A 17,102-nucleotide genomic window follows, 5' to 3' on the forward strand; every position below is an offset into this window, starting at 1 on the left:
TAAAAATGGATTTGACTTTGGCCAAAAGTATTAGTTTATGAAGAAATTAATTTTGGTTCACAACACTTCTTTCATACGATCTGGTTTATATATTACAGAGAGTAGAAATGATCTGGTTTGCGTATATATGTATAGATTTATTGTTGTGTTTATAGTCTGAATTTTGGCTCAAAAAATCAACCAACCTGTCCTATATTATTTTAAATAATGAAGAGCAAAATTTTCCCAAAATTCAGATTTCCAATGTTGTCTTGATTTAAAATTTTATTAATTTCTCAAGATACATATATGATAAATTTGAATGCATAGTATTAATATTTAAGGTTACTTCTCAAAATTAAAAAGAATCAGATTAGGAATGAAATTACTTAAGGATAATAGTTGAAGATTAACTCCTCTATCGTCCACGTGGCTTCCTCTTAAGACATGAACACAATACATAAAATCAATATCCCATCTCTAACCTTCTGAAACGACCAGAATTACCATTTCAGCCCCAACACAGAGAACAGATCCAACGAGCGCTAATAGTTTGCGGCTAAGTCCCTCCTCCGTCAACAAATTGCCCCTCGGGTCCATCGCCTTCTGTCCTCCGTCTTGTTCTCTCTGTAAACTCCAATCGCCATCGTCACTGATCTCATTTCCATCGAGGTCCATATCTAACCTCTACCTTCATTGATCTTAATTTGTTTCTCTTTGCTTCATTGTTGAGCTCATTTCTTCTTGCCTGGATTTAGATGGCTTCTTCTGTCCTCCCTCTTGCTTCCGCCTCCCCTTCTTCTGCTTCACGTTCCTCACTTGAGAACAATAAGGTTTTTTTTTCTCTACCTTCTGTTTACTATCTCTTTCTTTCTTGCTTTTCTTTTTTTTTTTCCTCCTGGTTTCAATCTTTTTGTTGTTTTTGTTACTCTATTGCGCGTTCTGCTCCTTTAACAGAAGAAGTTGAACCTTGGAAGTAACTCTCTAAGCTTTGATCTTGACAAAAACCATCCATTCGCGAAGGCGAAGGTATGCTTATTCTCTCTCGTTTATTAGCAAAATTGATTGAACTTCTATTCATTTGGTTGCTAATTTATGTATTGTACCTTCGTCATGCTTCTTCTTATGGAAATATTCTTCGTATTGTTTCCTATTTAAAATGAATTTTATTCGTTCATTAGATCGAGTGTTTATATGTCTTTTTTGGATCCTGTTTTACCTCTGAAGGATATCTGTGCAACCGCTATCATGATTCATGGACATATAATGAGGTGTTAGTTGTCCTTATCTCTGTATTTTATTTGCTTACCTTGGTTGATGGAGTTAGCGAAGTGTATAGTGGAGCTGAGTGCAGGGAAGTGAAAGGCGGATTGATCCAGTACCATTTTTTGATTTTCAGTCCTTCAGCAGGATATCTATGGTTGCTTCGGTTAATGTCTCTCGGTTTGAGGGGATTACGATGGCTCCTCCTGATCCAATTCTTGGAGTTTCTGAGGCTTTCAAAGCAGACACACACGGAAACAAACTCAACTTGGGAGTTGGTGCATACCGCACGGAAGAGCTGCAACCTTATGTGCTTGATGTTGTGAAGAAGGTTAAGAATCTAAGATCTATCCTTATTCGATTCTATAATTGTGTTTTATTAATTAAATCTTTGTATTTTTTTTGTTCAATCTTGGTTTTTCATGGAAGTTGGCAATATCTTTTATTTTATTGTAATTGACTTGTTTGATTCAACAGGTTGAGTCACTTATGCTGGAGAGGGGAGATAACAAAGAGGTACATTGACGTTGTTGAAAGTGAATGCTATTTGAAATTCTTATCTGACTCGTGGATGCTGTAAATAACCTATTTTCAATGTCTAGTATCTCCCAATTGAAGGTCTGGCAGCATTTAATAAGGCAACTGCAGAGTTATTATTTGGAGCCAATAACCCCGTCATTAAGCAGCAACGTGTATGTCAAACTTTAGCTTGAAAATCCACTTTCTTTCAATATCATTAGATTTTTGCTTTAAGAAAGAATCAATGAGATATTTCCGCTGTGAAGGATGATCCCTTTTATTTATTCATTTATTATATATTTTCTAGGTTGCGACTATTCAAGGTTTGTCGGGGACTGGTTCTCTCAGACTAGCTGCCGCGCTTATAGAACGATACTTTCCTGGTGCAAAAGTCCTTATATCTTCTCCAACTTGGGGTTTGTATTGATATGTTTACTTTACTATTTATTGGTTTGGTTCTTGGCAAACTAATTCTTATAGTCAGGAAATTTTCATTCCAGGGAATCATAAAAATATTTTCAATGATGCAAGGGTTCCATGGTCTGAGTATCGATATTATGACCCTAAAACAGTTGGTTTGGATTTTGAGGGGATGATATCTGATATTAAGGTTATTGCCTGACTAAATAATTTTCTCCTTGTGACATTTGTCTTGTGGTGCTGGTCCTCAATTTTATTTGTTTGGCTTATTTTATTGATGATTTTCTTGCTCTGGACATTGTCTTTCGTCTCATATCTTCCAGGCAGCACCTGAAGGATCTTTTGTGCTGCTTCATGGTTGTGCTCACAACCCAACTGGCATTGACCCAACACCTGAGCAGTGGGAAAAAATTGCTGATGTCATTCAGGAAAAGAACCACATTCCATTTTTTGATGTTGCATACCAGGTATTGAGTCTTTGAAAAGAAAAGGCTACCATAGTAGTATTTTGTTGCTACTCGGAGTTTTGTTCATCTATCTGCAGTTTTTTCTTTTATTTTTTTTTAATTTTTTTTTTTTTTTTTATTTTGGGAGCACCATCTATATGCAGTTATGTCTGTGAATTTGCTCATTTTTGGTTCCTTTCTAAATATTTTGTTTTGTCTCGAGTTCTAGGGCTTTGCTAGTGGAAGCCTTGATGCTGATGCAGCATCTGTTAGGCTGTTTGCAGCTCGTGGTTTGGAGCTTTTGGTTGCTCAGTCCTATAGTAAAAATCTTGGTCTTTATGCTGAAAGGATTGGGGCTATCAATGTCGTCTGCACGTCAGCAGATGCAGCAACCAGGTGCACTGAGCAAAATTTTATGCATTGTCCTTTCCGTGGTTTCGTACGATTGTTACATTCTTGTGCCCAAATTATTGCTTGGAAATTTATAAGAACCAAAGTACAAGATGGTTATACAATCCTGGCTTATATATGATATTGTACTATCACACAAAAGAAAGGAAATAGGCAGTTCAACTTCCTCCTGCAGGTTTAGAATATATCTTGGATGAGTGATACATTGCTTGCGCATTTTCAGGGTTCAACTAAATAATTTTTTATTGGTTTAGTTTATTCTGATCAATTATCTCTAATTTCCATGATGATTAATGTGCTTGATAAGTCCTTTTCTCGTTGAATCCAGTAGGTTGTGGCAGGTATCCATTCTGTTTTATCCCTATAAATGCCTAATGGGTGCCTTTTTATTTTTAGGGTAAAGAGCCAGTTGAAGAGGCTTGCTCGACCAATGTACTCAAATCCTCCAGTTCATGGGGCTAGAATTGTTGCGAATATTGTTGGAGATCCAGCACTATTTAACGAGTGGAAAGCAGAAATGGAAATGATGGCCGGAAGAATAAAGAATGTTAGACAGAAGCTTTATGATAGTCTCTGTGTAAAAGATAAAAGTGGGAAAGATTGGTCCTTTATACTCAAGCAGATCGGCATGTTCTCATTCACAGGCTTGAGCAAAGTTCAGGTAATTTTCTTGTCGATTAATCAACTTTTATCTACTGAAAATCAAGATATGGTGCCTCCCTCTTTGTAATTTTGATCCAAAAAATTCATCAACTGGGAAGAGAAGCAATGCTAGGCTTCCTGATATTTCAAAACCTATTGCAGTAGTCTTTGTTTTATCTGATTTCTTTTTCATTTTTGGGCAATATCCCAATTCTTGTTTTGCATTTCCGTAACATGTTGCCTTGTATTGTACTCTTTATGTTCAAACAGAGTGATAATATGACGGACAAATGGCATGTATACATGACAAAGGATGGAAGGATATCTTTGGCTGGATTGTCGTTAGCTAAATGTGAATATCTCGCAGATGCCATCATTGATTCATTCCACAATGTACGGTAAAATGGAAATCTTATCGGATATATGATAGAAATATATCTTCAAATTTTTGTTTTCAAATCTTGTATTCATGAGTGATCGAATAATTAAGATTTCTTTACTGAATCTAACTTCAGCTGAGACAATGATCTAAATTTTGTAATAAAGTGGCCCCGAGATTGTGAGACTTCTTCATTCAAGGTCAAATTTTGAAGCAATCTGTTATATTTTCTAGCATTTTAACTATTGGTTCTTTGTTATTTGCATGTTCAATTTCTCATCGGCGATAGCAGATCATGATCTTTAGACCCTTTTTTTCATCCCTTAGTGCACTGAACTCTCTAGTTTTCAAGTAGCTCATCTGTTATAAAAGCTCTAATTGAGTTTCGGTACTTTTAACTTTGATGGGTTTGAATTGTCTCATGGAATGTGGTTGGATTAGCCGTTTCTGTATTAGGTATTCCAAACTAACACTCAAGAAACCTGAGATGAACAAAAAAGAAAGTGATGATTATATAAGTGACAGAAGAGCAACATCGTGTTGGTCGGTAGCATCAAGCCAAAGGGGATAGAGTAAGATGATATAAAGTAGAGGTTTTATTTCATGGAGAGATATTGCTAGGAAAAAAACTACTGATATGCTATAGATACAAAGATAAAGAAGCAAAAATGCCTTGTTGACTTATCAGGGTTTTCATTTTTTAATGAAATCATAATTACACGAGTACAAATTTTGGTGAAGAACAGCTTTCAACATTACTCAAACATAAGAGTAAAATTTGCTGTGAGAAACAGTCAAGTTGGCATTTCAAAGGGTTAGGAAAGTATATTACTTCTAAGAGTGTCCCTCGGTTCATGTACACAAAATCCTTTTTTAAAAAAGAAATGCATTCTTTTGACCCAAAGTTATACATTTTTATTGCTTTTGAGGAGGATAAAAGAAATACATGTAGCGTAACATTCCACCAGTCCTCACAAGGCTTTGAACCAAGCACCAATAGCAATTGGTTTTCATATCATTCACCCCAGCAACCATATTTGCAGAAATAAGAACAAATATGATTGAAAGAATCGTATATTTGAGCTTTGAAGAACCCTTGAACCAGTGCTGCAGTATCATCAAACACTTCTCTCTCACTTTCTCCCACCAAACAATAGCTAAGCTGGAGCCACAGGAGCTTGTGATGTTGATGATCTGTGAGTACCTCCTAGCTCAACAGGAACAAGAGGAATAAGAGAGTGCAAAACATCTGTTATTAGGGGACGATAGCTAGGTTCCGGTTGCACACACAGCACAGCGACAGCAGCAACCTACACCATTTGATAGTATGAATATACACAAAAGACCTTCAATTGAAGAGGTGGAAGGAAAAGCTCTAATGTAAATGGGGAGTATTTATGCACCTGAAATAAATGTTTCGGGTCCATTGTGTGTCTGATCACCGGATCAACGATATCAGGTAACTTTGATCTATCAGTGAGTTGAGGCATAGCCTGCATGAAGGAAAAAGATGCCAATTAAAGGTTGAAAGATTGAGAAAAATATAAGTTGGAATATCATTGAGGGGTTTGGTTAAGTAGGAGCTCTACCCATGTGACAATGGATTGACATTGAGATGGTGCCAGTTTTTCAACAGGCCTTCTTCCTAAAAGAAGCTCCAAAAGCACAACTCCAAAAGCATAGACATCACTTTTATCAGTCAATTTACCTGTCCACAAGTAATCGTTTTTCTTTTTTACCAAAATACCAAACTGAAGCTGGAAGGAGACAATGTGGAGTAGAAGCAGCTAACATATCAACACAAAAATTACAAACAAGTTGAAAACAAAATCTCATTTCTACAAGTTAAAATCTTCAATTACATTATGTTAACAATGAATTCTCTTGTAATATAGTCAAAATCAACAACAAAATAAAAAATAAAAAAATAAATAAGTAGAATAAGTTGACGCATAGACTTACGTAGTTCACTGATAGTATGTTACCTACATTTACATGCAAAGGGTCAATGAAGCACTTTTATAGATACAAATGCACTAAAGAGACTAGAAAGTTCATATTTAACCCTCTTTCAACTCTAGGCTCAAAATTAGTAATCACTTTTAATAGATTCTCCATTCCAAATATATCGGCAAGGTAGGGAGGGAGAGGAGAGTAAATCTTTATGAACAAGTTTTTATTTAGAGTGCTCTACCACTCGCTTTTTTCTTTTGTCTATTGCTTTTGGTTGCATGCTCCTCACCCTCTTACAAGTGAGACTAGATTCCAAGACAGATGGGATGGCCCACTATTATAATCATATCTCCTTTACTATTTTTTTTCTGAAAAAAGAAAAAAGAAGGAAAAAAAAAACTACTTATATCTTTTTGAGCTAGCTGTGGCCTCCACCTAACACTTGATATCAAATACCACCAAGTTTTTTAGAAATAAAAGTTCAAGCAAATTGAAACATGATGAGACCCTTTTAACAGTTAAAAGAGGTAAACACCCAATTAAGCTTAACTTTTCTGAAAACAGTCCAACTTTATGTTCAATCAACTACATCGTCACAAAGACTAAAGTGAAGAAATCCATCATAAAGGTTAATTTACTAATTAATCCCCTAATTATGTTTATTTAACATTAAATTATGCTACTAATCAAAGTGATACTATAACATCATGGTGATTAGGTTATTTTTCACAAAATCAAATGTTGAGTTTGACATACCATCTAAAAGATATTCAGGAGCAACATAACCCATCGTTCCAGAAAGCTTTATATCATTCTTGTTTTGTGCTCCAACAATGACAGACAAGCCAAAATCAGAAAGCTGAATCCACAACACAAAAAACATAGAAGTTTAGGTATCTCTCTTCCATTGTATTCTTCTTTTAAATAATTGAGAGCGTAACCTGTTTGTTGTAAATTAATAGTTGTCTTGATTTCTGAATTTTTTATATATTTTTTTTTTAAAAAAAAGGGCATTGGATTGGACTTTTTTCAAACTTGAATTAACGTATTATTTTACCTTGGCATTGAAGTTTGCATCTAAAAGAATATTGGAGGATTTCAGATCTCTATGTATTACTGATGGCTTGCAGTGCTCATGCAAATATTCTAATGCTCTGGTCAACAGTTTTCAAGTGTCAGAAAAACACAAGGAAGAAGCTCAAAAGAAGGAAGGTATTGTTATTAAAGACAATTCCATCTCCATTATGACGCTTTTGTTCAATAATTTTTTCTGATCTTGTAGTAGACATAGACATTTGTAGAAACATAAAAACAAGCTCACCTAGCTGCATCAAGAGCAATCTTCATGCGCATGTGCCATGTTAATGCCTCTCCATGTGAAGGACCTAACATTAAACATTAAACATTTCGATTTCAGACAACTCTGAGCAAGTAAGGGATAATCATAGAGCCAATTAATTAATGAACCACAAAAAGTTAAGAAGCTTTGATTTGGTGTTTTACCATGTAACAATGTCTCTAGTGATCCATTTTCCATTAACTCGTAAACAAGAAGCCTTGATTCCCCATGTATGGTGTAACCCAGAAGGCGAATAATGTTTGAGTGATGAATTTTGCTCAATAGATCAACTTCATTCTGCAAAATTTCAAGTTATGGAAGTTCAGTTTTCTGAAGGAAGAAGAAGAATAAGAAGAAAATGGTGGTACAAAGAAACAGAACCTCAAATTCTTTCTCGGAATCCTTATCGGTACATTCAAGTTTCTTTACAGCGACATATAAGTTTTCTTCTAAACGAGCCTTGTAAACCCTTCCAAATCCACCCTCCCCTAAAATGTTACTTTCCTCGAAAATGTTGGTGGCTTTTTCCAGCACCTCGTAATCAATGAGTGGAACAGATACTTTATTGTTACCCATCATTTTGTTTGAGCTGAATTTACGCAATATCGGAGCTAACCCAACAACACCCTTCTCGGTATCTTCAAATCCAAATTCAAACAGGAAACAAAAACAAAACCTCCAAATGAATCGATTCAAACCGGATGAAAAATGGCAGATGACTCAAAAGAATTCAATATGAGTTTTACCTGAGCTCTGACCGTTTCGTTTATGGAAGTTGGGGGAGTTTCTTCTATAATAAATCCATAAAAACAGTGAAACCACTAACACAGCACCGAATGAAGCACAAACGATAAGGGCAATAAGCATTTTCTTGTGTGTATCATTTGTAAGAGTCTCCATTCCCATCGGAATCCCTGGAAACACAAAACAGAGGAAGTTTCGGTGGATATTGGAGAGTGGAGAATCAAAAATTAAGTAAAGAAAACGATGAAGAGCTGAAAGAGACAGATCTGTAAAATACCCACCTGGAGAAGAAGCAGTCATTGAATCCAAAAATGGAGAAATGGGAGAAGGAGATTGTTGAAGTAGTTCAAAAGAAGAAGCACCAACCAAAACAGAGGGAATTTGAAATCGAAGAGAAGGAAAAAGAAGAAGAATTAGAAGAAGAAGAAGAAGGTTCATATTATCCCTAGTTTAATTATTTTCACGGATTTCATGAAAACATGGAGAGAGAGAGAGAGAGAGAGAGAGAGAGAGAGAGAGAGATGGGTGTCGTGTTGTGGATTCAAAAGGACGGAAGAGAGAGTGTGATTTTGGATTGAAAATGGAAACGGAAAGAAGTTTGTATGCACAAAAACACACACAGCATACGAATCCACAACATACGAATCATGTGGGCAGTTAATGGGGTAAACGGGGTTTTAAAATTCCATTATACTCTGACTGAAAGAGATGCCATTAGAACAAAAACAGTGAAGATGAAGAAGAAGAAGAAGAAGAAGAAGAAGTGGGAGAGAAAGAGAGTGGCAATGACAGTGGGTAGATAACCAAATCTCCAAAAGGGGGAATTGAAAATTGATTTGTGAAGAGAGAGATGCGTTTTCACGCAATGTTGGCGCACTGTACAGCCTCAGGAGCCGTCGTCTTCACTGGTCGTCGCCTGTTTAAAAAGAAAAAAAAAAAAAGGAAAGTTTATGAGAAGGACAAAGCTTTGGGTTCAAAAATGGTGATACCTTTTTGGGGAATATGAACTTTTCGTTTGAACAGAAATTTCAAACTGCCAAAATAAACTCACAAAAATGTATATTTCAAATTTTCATTTTTATTAGTAAGAATTGAGCTCATATAACTCTACAAATTTTGCCTTAAATTTATGTAATTTAGAACTTCTAACCCGTTTGTGTTCAATCTTTATAATTGAAAGTTAAAAAATAAAAAATTTCTATTTTAGTCCTTTAAAAACAAAGGTGATGTATCACAATGATCGCATTATTCTACATTAGTGGATTCTTTTGACAAGAAAATATTACAACCTAACATTTTAAACAAATGTAAAGTGCAAATTTAATATTATTTAGCTTTTTTCAAAACCTTTTGTTGTTGGGATATACAAATTCCATAACTTTGCATACCACCTGCTTCTTCATCATGCATATATATATATATATATATATATATATATATATATTATCCAAGTTGTTAGATATTAAATTTTAATAGGGTACTGATTGTTAAAGTAAATATTCAATAGTTCATTTGTGAATTTATTAATTGCATCTAGAAAATGAAATTAAAGAGAACAACACAAGCATTAATAGGTGAGAGACAACAATGTTTCTACAATGACTTCCTTTCCTTTCCTATTCATAGAGTTAAGAAAACACAATGAAAATATCACTTAATATAGGACTCTTTACCAAATAATAAATGTTTCTTTTATGAGAGAATTGTGATGAAAACTGAATGTATACCAACAAAAAAAAAAAAAAAAAAACCTTTTTAGATAGATTAGAGTTAATAAGATAGTGTCTAGCTTTTAGCAAGAATGACCCACAAATCGAACATATATAGTCTATCTTAATTGTAAAAGTAAACATCCCGTCATTTTCCAATGTATTCAAACTTGAAAAAAAAGTATGAATGTTACATATTTTTATTGAAGTTGTAATGTTCAATTTTTATTAGTTCATAATGTTCGAGTGAACTTTCTAACTTACGATATTAATTATACTTTAAACATCTAGATTAATTATTAAAGTATATACTAAGATATAACTTTACTTTTCTCCTCGATCTAGATCTTTTATATGAGAATATGGTACCAAATATATAAATTCTATAGGTAACCAACTTCATAATATAATGTGAAAATGAGAATATTTAGAAATGGTATGTTATTTGTTTAAACTGCACCTTAAATTAAGAAAATAGGGAGAATATATATATATATATATATATATATAAATAGTTTTTGGCTTTTGGAGAAAGAGAAAGAGAATGTGGGTAACTAAATGAGACAAATTGAGTGCATAACTTTGGAGTTTTTTAATTACAAATGTTTTAACCCTCCAAGACTTCCATTATGTATTTGTTAATAATAATGATATTATTATTATTATTATTACTATTATTAATCATTTAATTATTTATTTAATATATAAAAGAAAGAAAGAAAGAAAAAAAGAAAATGAAAGAAAAGAGAGAGAAGTCAACTAGAAACGACAAAACATCAAGCTGACTTTGTTAGGCGTAAATTTCTTTTTGAAAATAAATATTTGTCTACAAAGTACAATTCAATTCCAACGTCTCTATTTAACTTTGGATTTAATAAAAATGATATATATTTTATGAAAATTATTTTAATGAATAAAACTCTCCTTTAAAATTTATAAGGTTAAAAATCATATTTGTTTATCGTACTTTTATTGAATTAACAGTTTAGTTTTTATACTTTTAAATGTAATGATTTGGTTTTTGTACTTTAGTTCTTACTATTAAATTACCGGTAAGATTTAACAGGAATTTGAAATGGATGGCTACTATCTATGATCTACATTAACAAATTAAAACAATTTTTTTGCATGCCGCAAGTTTAGATAAAAGGTTAAGAACTCAAAATTTCTTGGGATTTTTAAATTAATAAACAATCTAATATTTTTCAAAGTAGATTTGTTTCTAATGGCACCATAGGTTGGAGGAGATTTAACTAGGTTTCTAACTCAAAATCATTGTCATTAAATTTTTATCCTCTTTTCATCCCATGATTCTTATTGCAAGCCATGGTGTCACATACTCTCGAGGATTGTTCTAAAAAGTATAAGTTTAAGGATGAGTCCAAATCCGAAAAACATTGGAAGGTGACATAAAAAGACGCGTATCCATAAAATGAAAAGTCAAAGGCATGCAAGATAATAAATATATAATAATTGAAAATTATATACATCGTGCTCATTATAGAACTAGATGTTGCAAATCACCCTAACATCACTTGTGTCATATGTAACCCCACAAGAAATTTTTTGTAAGTAGCCCTATTTGACAACTCTAAAGGAGAGATAGAAGTAAATCTTTCAAGAAGGTATCCAACTTTACTTTTGCATACTTAACCGAACTATACATATTCTTTGTACTAACTTATGCATTAGAATGTTGTAGGCCTTGATACTATATTAATATGCAAAACTTTCGTGCATGATGGACTAAAAGGTAAAACCATACCAAAACAGGAACGATCCCCTAAGGTGTTTGCGACGATAACGAATGTGTGTGGTTTTCTACACCAAAAAAAAATACTTTTACTTATTTTTATCTCTCATTCTCTTATGTCAAACGAGAGGTTGAGACATAACATTATAATTTCAAATATATTCAAACATTTAATTGTCGCAGTATTAAAGATATAAAAGTACAAAAATAGGCTGGATTCACCAATCAATCCATTGATGAAAGCCCAATGGAGCAACCAAGTGAGCAAATTAATAAGTTTCAAAATTTCAAGTGGGATAAGAAATTTTGACTTTAAGATGAAGTGAAAAAAAAACATATCTAGAATTTACTAAAAAAAAATAATGGAGGGATGAGAAAATAAAGTTGGGATTCATTTACACGTACGTAGAAACCCCACCCCACAAATTTAGAAGATTTTGAAATTTGTGTTGATCAATTTTTGTTTTGGATAAGATACATCATTTTTTCTTGTCCTATTCAAGCCTTTATTTTATTTCATGTTCATTGCCATTTCAAAATTCACATCTTTATGTTTTAATTTAATTTTTTATATCCATGGAGAAGAAAATTTTTAACACTATTTGTTTGAGATTGGAAATATTAAAAAGTAAAATATCAAATATGAATCAAACTAAATAGTATAGGAAGTCTTGTTCTATATATTTTCAAAATATATATCTTAATTCCGTTGAGTTATGATTAAATTTGTTTTGTTAAGATTTTTAAATAAACATAATTTGATTAAAAAAAATCAAAAGTTATGTTAAATTATCTACATTTAACAGTTGTAAAAGATCTATATGGACAAAATGAACTATGTGAATTTTGTAAGGTCGGAGTTTATTCTCTCACTTCATAGTTAATATGCTAAAAAAATTCACGTAATTCATTAAAACTAAAATAATTTTCTTTTTAATATAACTACATGAAAAACATAGTAATCATAAAATATAAATAAGAATACATGTTCCTGCTTTAAAAAATATTTTTTTATAATTAGAAAAAATCCAGTCCATTTGAGAATTGATAAGAAAAAAAAATAAGTGTAGAAGGAAAATGTGTATTTTACACCAAAAAGAAAGAAAGAAAAAACAACGTAGTAATTGGAGGGTGATGGATCGGGTGGCAATAGGGCCCCAATGCCCAACAACTATACGCCACCTTAAAGTTTAGCCCCGCTGTACGGCTCTCTCTCTCTCTATCTCTCTCTCTCTCTCTCTCTCTCTCTCTATATATATATATATATATATACACACACACACATTTAAAAAAATATATAAAAAATTATAAACATACTAACATGATCTTTTGTCATTTTTTAATTTTGTATTCAACTATTATATTTATGGCGCTCAGTTCATTGCATTTTTTTTTAAAGCTTTAAATACTGATTTTCACTATTATTTTTATTTTTATTTTTATTTTGTGGGTTGTATTCATAATTTAATAACTTAATGCTATAAAAAAATTAAATTAAATATAAGACTAGAATTATTTAACAGTACCAAAAATAGATATGTTGATTAGCTTGAAATTTATCAGAAAAAGAAAAAAAAAAAAAAAAAAACAAGCATTCGCTCTTTTATTTGGAAAAGAAAAAACATTCAGATGCTGAAAAAAGTAAAACCAATTTATTTATACCGTAAGTTTTGGAGGGAGCTACCTTAAGAAGATGTTACACAATGCTTATATTTATAACTTCAACTTTAATTTGATTGTCATGCATCAGTCTTGTTAATATAGTCTTCAATTTGAAGGTAGTGACAAGACAACGTTAGTAAATCAATAGGTGTTGTACCGGATGTATTCGATTTTAAGACAATGAAATTCCACATTTTCTTCTTACGTATTCTCTACCATATACATTCGCTTTACGCTAAAAGAATTATTCTTTTTGAACTAGACTTGTTGCTAAAAAGTTTAATCTAATGTTTGTCAATAAAGATTGGTTTTTAACTCATTTGAACTATGCTTAGAACTGTTTCGAATACTAAAGAGTATAGTTTCGAAGGCGTGTGAAATATGATAGGAAATGGAAGTGGGGTTTTGAAAATAAGGGAATGTATGAGGGTGGTGGAAAAACTAGTAATTGGAAAATTAAGAAGATGGTGTGTTGGTTTGTGTGTGTGTGTGTGAGACCCAAATATTATTAGGACACAAAAAAGTGGAATGCGTGCGTCATACGCTTTTCCTTTGAACTTTTGAAAAAATAAATAAAATCCAAATTTCAATTTGCAGAAAATGGCTTGGAAAAAAGTGAACATGTTCTTGGAAAAACGAGTGCCTTTGCTTTTCATTTCTGACCCACACTTTCTAATTTCCTCTCCATCTTCTTCCAACCGACACATCTATTCATTTTCAATCATTCGTCCATGCGACATGTCGTTTCACATTACTTTCCGATTCGGCCCAACATAATACCCTTTCCTTTTTATCAAAGCCCACTCCCAACAGACCCATTTATCATATCATCGAAAATGCTGGGAAATTGTCCCCAATGCCCAAAGATCACCGTCGGAATTATGGTCAACCGAAGATGAAAGTCCTCAATTAGAAAAAACAAAACAGAGAGAAAACAAAGTAATCTCGTTACAAATATGATAATTCATGGTGACAATTGATATTCATTACAAATATATTTTAAACAACCAACGAATAAAAGTAAGTTTCAATAAAGAAAAAAATAACTATAAACATGTGAATCTTGAAATGTAGACACCACCAAATATACAAAACTAAAAGTAAAATGAAACAAAAAAACGTCGACAGCAGGGTTCGAACCTGCGCGGGCGAAGCCCAACAGATTTCAAGTCTGTCTCCTTAACCACTCGGACATATCGACCACATGTTTCACAAACCTCGCTTTGAAAATTATAACGAAAAGTATAAAGTTCATATTTAAATCTATCTAAAATAATATTTCATAAACGCTATGCAATTCAATTTATGGAATTATAATTTTCTTTATATAATTATTTCACAATTAACTATTAAATATTTTAAGTTAAAACGATTTTCTAACAACAAACAAAGATTAAGAAATGTTTTGTTTTCATTTGGTTAAATTACAAATTCAGTTTTTTTAATATTTTAATTTTTATGCTAAAAAAGTGAATTTCAAAAGATTGAAAGTAGCTAACCATTAAATACCCTGACAAAAGTATAAGGTGTAGAAATAAAAGAAAGACTACTTGAGGGTTTTAATAAGTGCATGCTTTTATTATTAAACTGAAAAGGCAAAATTACTAAACTTGGGGGAACAGAAGTTTACTCAATAATTGACATATCATTCAAATGTGGAATATCAACATTTTCTTCTCTCTTTTTTTATTGCCTAAACAACGGAGATGAATTTAATGGAATAATTAATATAAAATAAAAATTGTAACGTGTGTTCAATATGATAAAATTGAAAGATTATGGTGGAGTTTGATACCATTTCTTAAGTTGGGGTAATTTTGATACTGTATAGCCTCAATTTGTATTCAAGTTTAGGGGATGTGTTTTTGGTATATCTCAAATGTCATGAGTTCTTCCCATTATATAAAAATAATTTTTGTAAGGATTATTCTTTTTTTTTTTTGTCGCGTATGTCTCTCTTTTTACCATTAAGCCAAACCATGATGGTTAACGTTATTTATTGATCAACTCCTCATATAATTAATCTCATTGTTACTAATATCGAAAACCGTTTGATTTATTTTATTAGTAATACAAACATTTGTAAAAATACAAAACTTAATCATAATATTTGCTTTCACATGGTCAAATCTCCTCAAACTTTATGGTTATTCTTATGGATTGGTTTCATATACTCAGAAATTATAAATTGATGGTCAACTCTATGAGCCGGTTGTCTTTATACTTAACAATTTGATAGACCAATCCTATGAGTCACTTGACTAAATAAGTATTTTTACTAAAAACCATATAAAAAATGATATGTGTTTGGGTCAAGTCTTAATATTGAACACAATTATTGTCTCGAACTCGTAGTTGTTAATAAAAACTGTTAACTTTGAAAATTTTAAATAAATTTTTAGATTAAATTAATTTTTAAAAAAAGAAAATTGCATTTGAAAATTCGAATAGATTAAATCAGAGGATTCTTTTTCATTATCTTAATAAAGATGGCTAGAAAAGAATTAGCTACCAAAAAGAAAAAGAAGTATGTGAACTTGAAGAGGCAATACCTATTTTACAAATAAGACCCACCCCTTGAATTATTATCAATTTTCATTCGCCCTACGCCCCCTTGTACCTTAAAATGATCTTTAACTACTTTAGCATAGGCAACACAGTGTTAGAAAATACTAACAATTTTTTTTTGAATATTCCAGGTAACTATGTAAATCATTTTTTTAACTTTAGTGACACTTTTGTCATTTGTGTGTTAATATTTTGTTTTATTTATTTATATTTGAAAATACGTCAGTGTAAATTTGTATACTTTTGTCCCAACGACACCTAAATACAACATTTTTTTTTTTTATAATTTATTAAAGAAAACTATGTCTGGTAGCAAAATGAATAGAAACAAGATACAATTCGAGCAAAATAGACAAACTTTTGTATATTTGCTTGGGTGTGTGTGTTTTTAAAAATTTATATATATGCCTTCACTTTGTTAAAAAAGACAAGTAATAGTTTCGTTTAACGTTTTGTCATTTTAAGAAAAAAAAATTAAATTATTTTATAATCGTCCAAAATAACTTTGGAAACACTCATAGAAACGTTCGTGAGTTTGTAACCGTCGTTACAAAAAAATAGTTCAAGTAAAATAATTTTTTCCATAGTCAATTTTTAACATTGCCTATATTGAATAAATATGTTGAGTGATTATTTATTAAATTGGAAAAGCTTAATCTTCAAATACAAAAGAAATCAGAGACTCATTTGTACATTTATGTTTTATGGGAAAAAATAACATTTATAATCTCATCGAATTTTTAAATTTAACAGTATCAAAGTCGTTAAAATTTTAAACTCAACAGTAAAATCTTTCAATTAAAAAAAAAAGGATTTATTTAGCAGTTTTTGTTGTAGCATTTATAATGTTGAATTGAGATCATCCCTTATCTTAAAACTACATGCATGGAACTAAATCGTGAAGGATAAAATAAAGTAAAATTTATTTTTGTTATTGTTCTTTTCTCCTCTTCTTTCCTTTACCGTTCTATTGTTGTCACCTTCTCTCTTATTTCTCCCTCATTTTAGATCGAAAAACTCTTGTTGTCTTGAACGAAGCATGGAGACAACAATGCCAACTGGTGGCAAAATAGGAAAATTAAGGAAGAAAGATAGATCGATGTACATAATGAAAAAAGAAAATTATTTTTTGATCTTAGATATTTTCAATGAGATAATTGTAAAATTCACCTAAAATATGCCTGACTTTTTAGACTTAAGTAGTTAACCATTTGTTTGAGTCGTCGTTAATATAAACTACCAAAAGAAATTTATTACAAACACCTGTTGAGCTCTTCCTACTTTGAGCAAAGAGCGAGAACGTGAGAAATAGAGT

General features: G+C 31.7%; 2 protein-coding genes and 1 non-coding gene across 3 annotated transcripts; 1 reads left to right on the plus strand and 2 right to left on the minus strand.

The window, feature by feature from the left end:
* Window positions 1-474: 474 nt before the first annotated feature.
* LOC103488335 (aspartate aminotransferase, chloroplastic) lies at window positions 475-4,265 on the plus strand. The gene is made up of 12 exons (XM_008447027.3): window positions 475-651; window positions 738-812; window positions 937-1,008; window positions 1,379-1,573; window positions 1,720-1,758; window positions 1,845-1,934; window positions 2,069-2,177; window positions 2,262-2,371; window positions 2,505-2,648; window positions 2,857-3,023; window positions 3,435-3,699; window positions 3,951-4,265. The coding sequence occupies exons 2-12, from the start codon at window positions 738-740 to the stop codon at window positions 4,080-4,082; spliced, it is 1,398 nt and encodes a 465-aa protein (XP_008445249.2). The 5' UTR covers window positions 475-651; the 3' UTR covers window positions 4,083-4,265.
* Window positions 4,266-4,858: 593 nt separating this feature from the next.
* LOC103488336 (probable receptor-like protein kinase At1g80640) lies at window positions 4,859-9,068 on the minus strand. Its single transcript, XM_008447029.2, has 10 exons — window positions 8,377-9,068; window positions 8,098-8,265; window positions 7,733-7,989; window positions 7,516-7,648; window positions 7,334-7,397; window positions 7,070-7,166; window positions 6,769-6,871; window positions 5,649-5,767; window positions 5,463-5,552; window positions 4,859-5,369 (listed from the first exon to the last, which is right to left on the minus strand). The coding sequence occupies exons 1-10, from the start codon at window positions 8,531-8,533 to the stop codon at window positions 5,217-5,219; spliced, it is 1,341 nt and encodes a 446-aa protein (XP_008445251.2). The 5' UTR covers window positions 8,534-9,068; the 3' UTR covers window positions 4,859-5,216.
* A 5,270-nt stretch (window positions 9,069-14,338) lies between these two features.
* On the minus strand, window positions 14,339-14,420 carry TRNAS-UGA (transfer RNA serine (anticodon UGA)). The gene has a single exon. It is a non-coding gene; the product is annotated as a tRNA-Ser (tRNA).
* Window positions 14,421-17,102: the final 2,682 nt, after the last annotated feature.

The sequence above is a fragment of the Cucumis melo genome, chromosome 3 (assembly GCF_025177605.1).
Source record: "Cucumis melo cultivar AY chromosome 3, USDA_Cmelo_AY_1.0, whole genome shotgun sequence".
Taxonomy (NCBI): Eukaryota; Viridiplantae; Streptophyta; class Magnoliopsida; order Cucurbitales; family Cucurbitaceae; genus Cucumis; species Cucumis melo.

What these genes read in the sequence shown, in the direction of transcription:
- LOC103488336 (XM_008447029.2), bottom strand. Translation starts at nt 8,533, where the DNA reads ATGAACCTTCTTCTTCTTCTTCTAATTCTTCTTCTTTTTCCTTCTCTT. An exon ending in AATGACTGCTTCTTCTCCAG is followed by an intron (nt 8,266 to 8,376) that starts GTGGGTATTTTA and finishes TTGTGTTTCCAG; the next exon opens with GGATTCCGATGGGAATGGAG. An exon ending in ACTAGAGACATTGTTACATG is followed by an intron (nt 7,398 to 7,515) that starts GTAAAACACCAA and finishes GTTTAATGTTAG; the next exon opens with GTCCTTCACATGGAGAGGCA.
- LOC103488335 (XM_008447027.3), top strand. Translation starts at nt 738, where the DNA reads ATGGCTTCTTCTGTCCTCCCTCTTGCTTCCGCCTCCCCTTCTTCTGCT. An exon ending in ATCCATTCGCGAAGGCGAAG is followed by an intron (nt 1,009 to 1,378) that starts GTATGCTTATTC and finishes TTTGATTTTCAG; the next exon opens with TCCTTCAGCAGGATATCTAT. An exon ending in TGCTTGATGTTGTGAAGAAG is followed by an intron (nt 1,574 to 1,719) that starts GTTAAGAATCTA and finishes TTGATTCAACAG; the next exon opens with GTTGAGTCACTTATGCTGGA.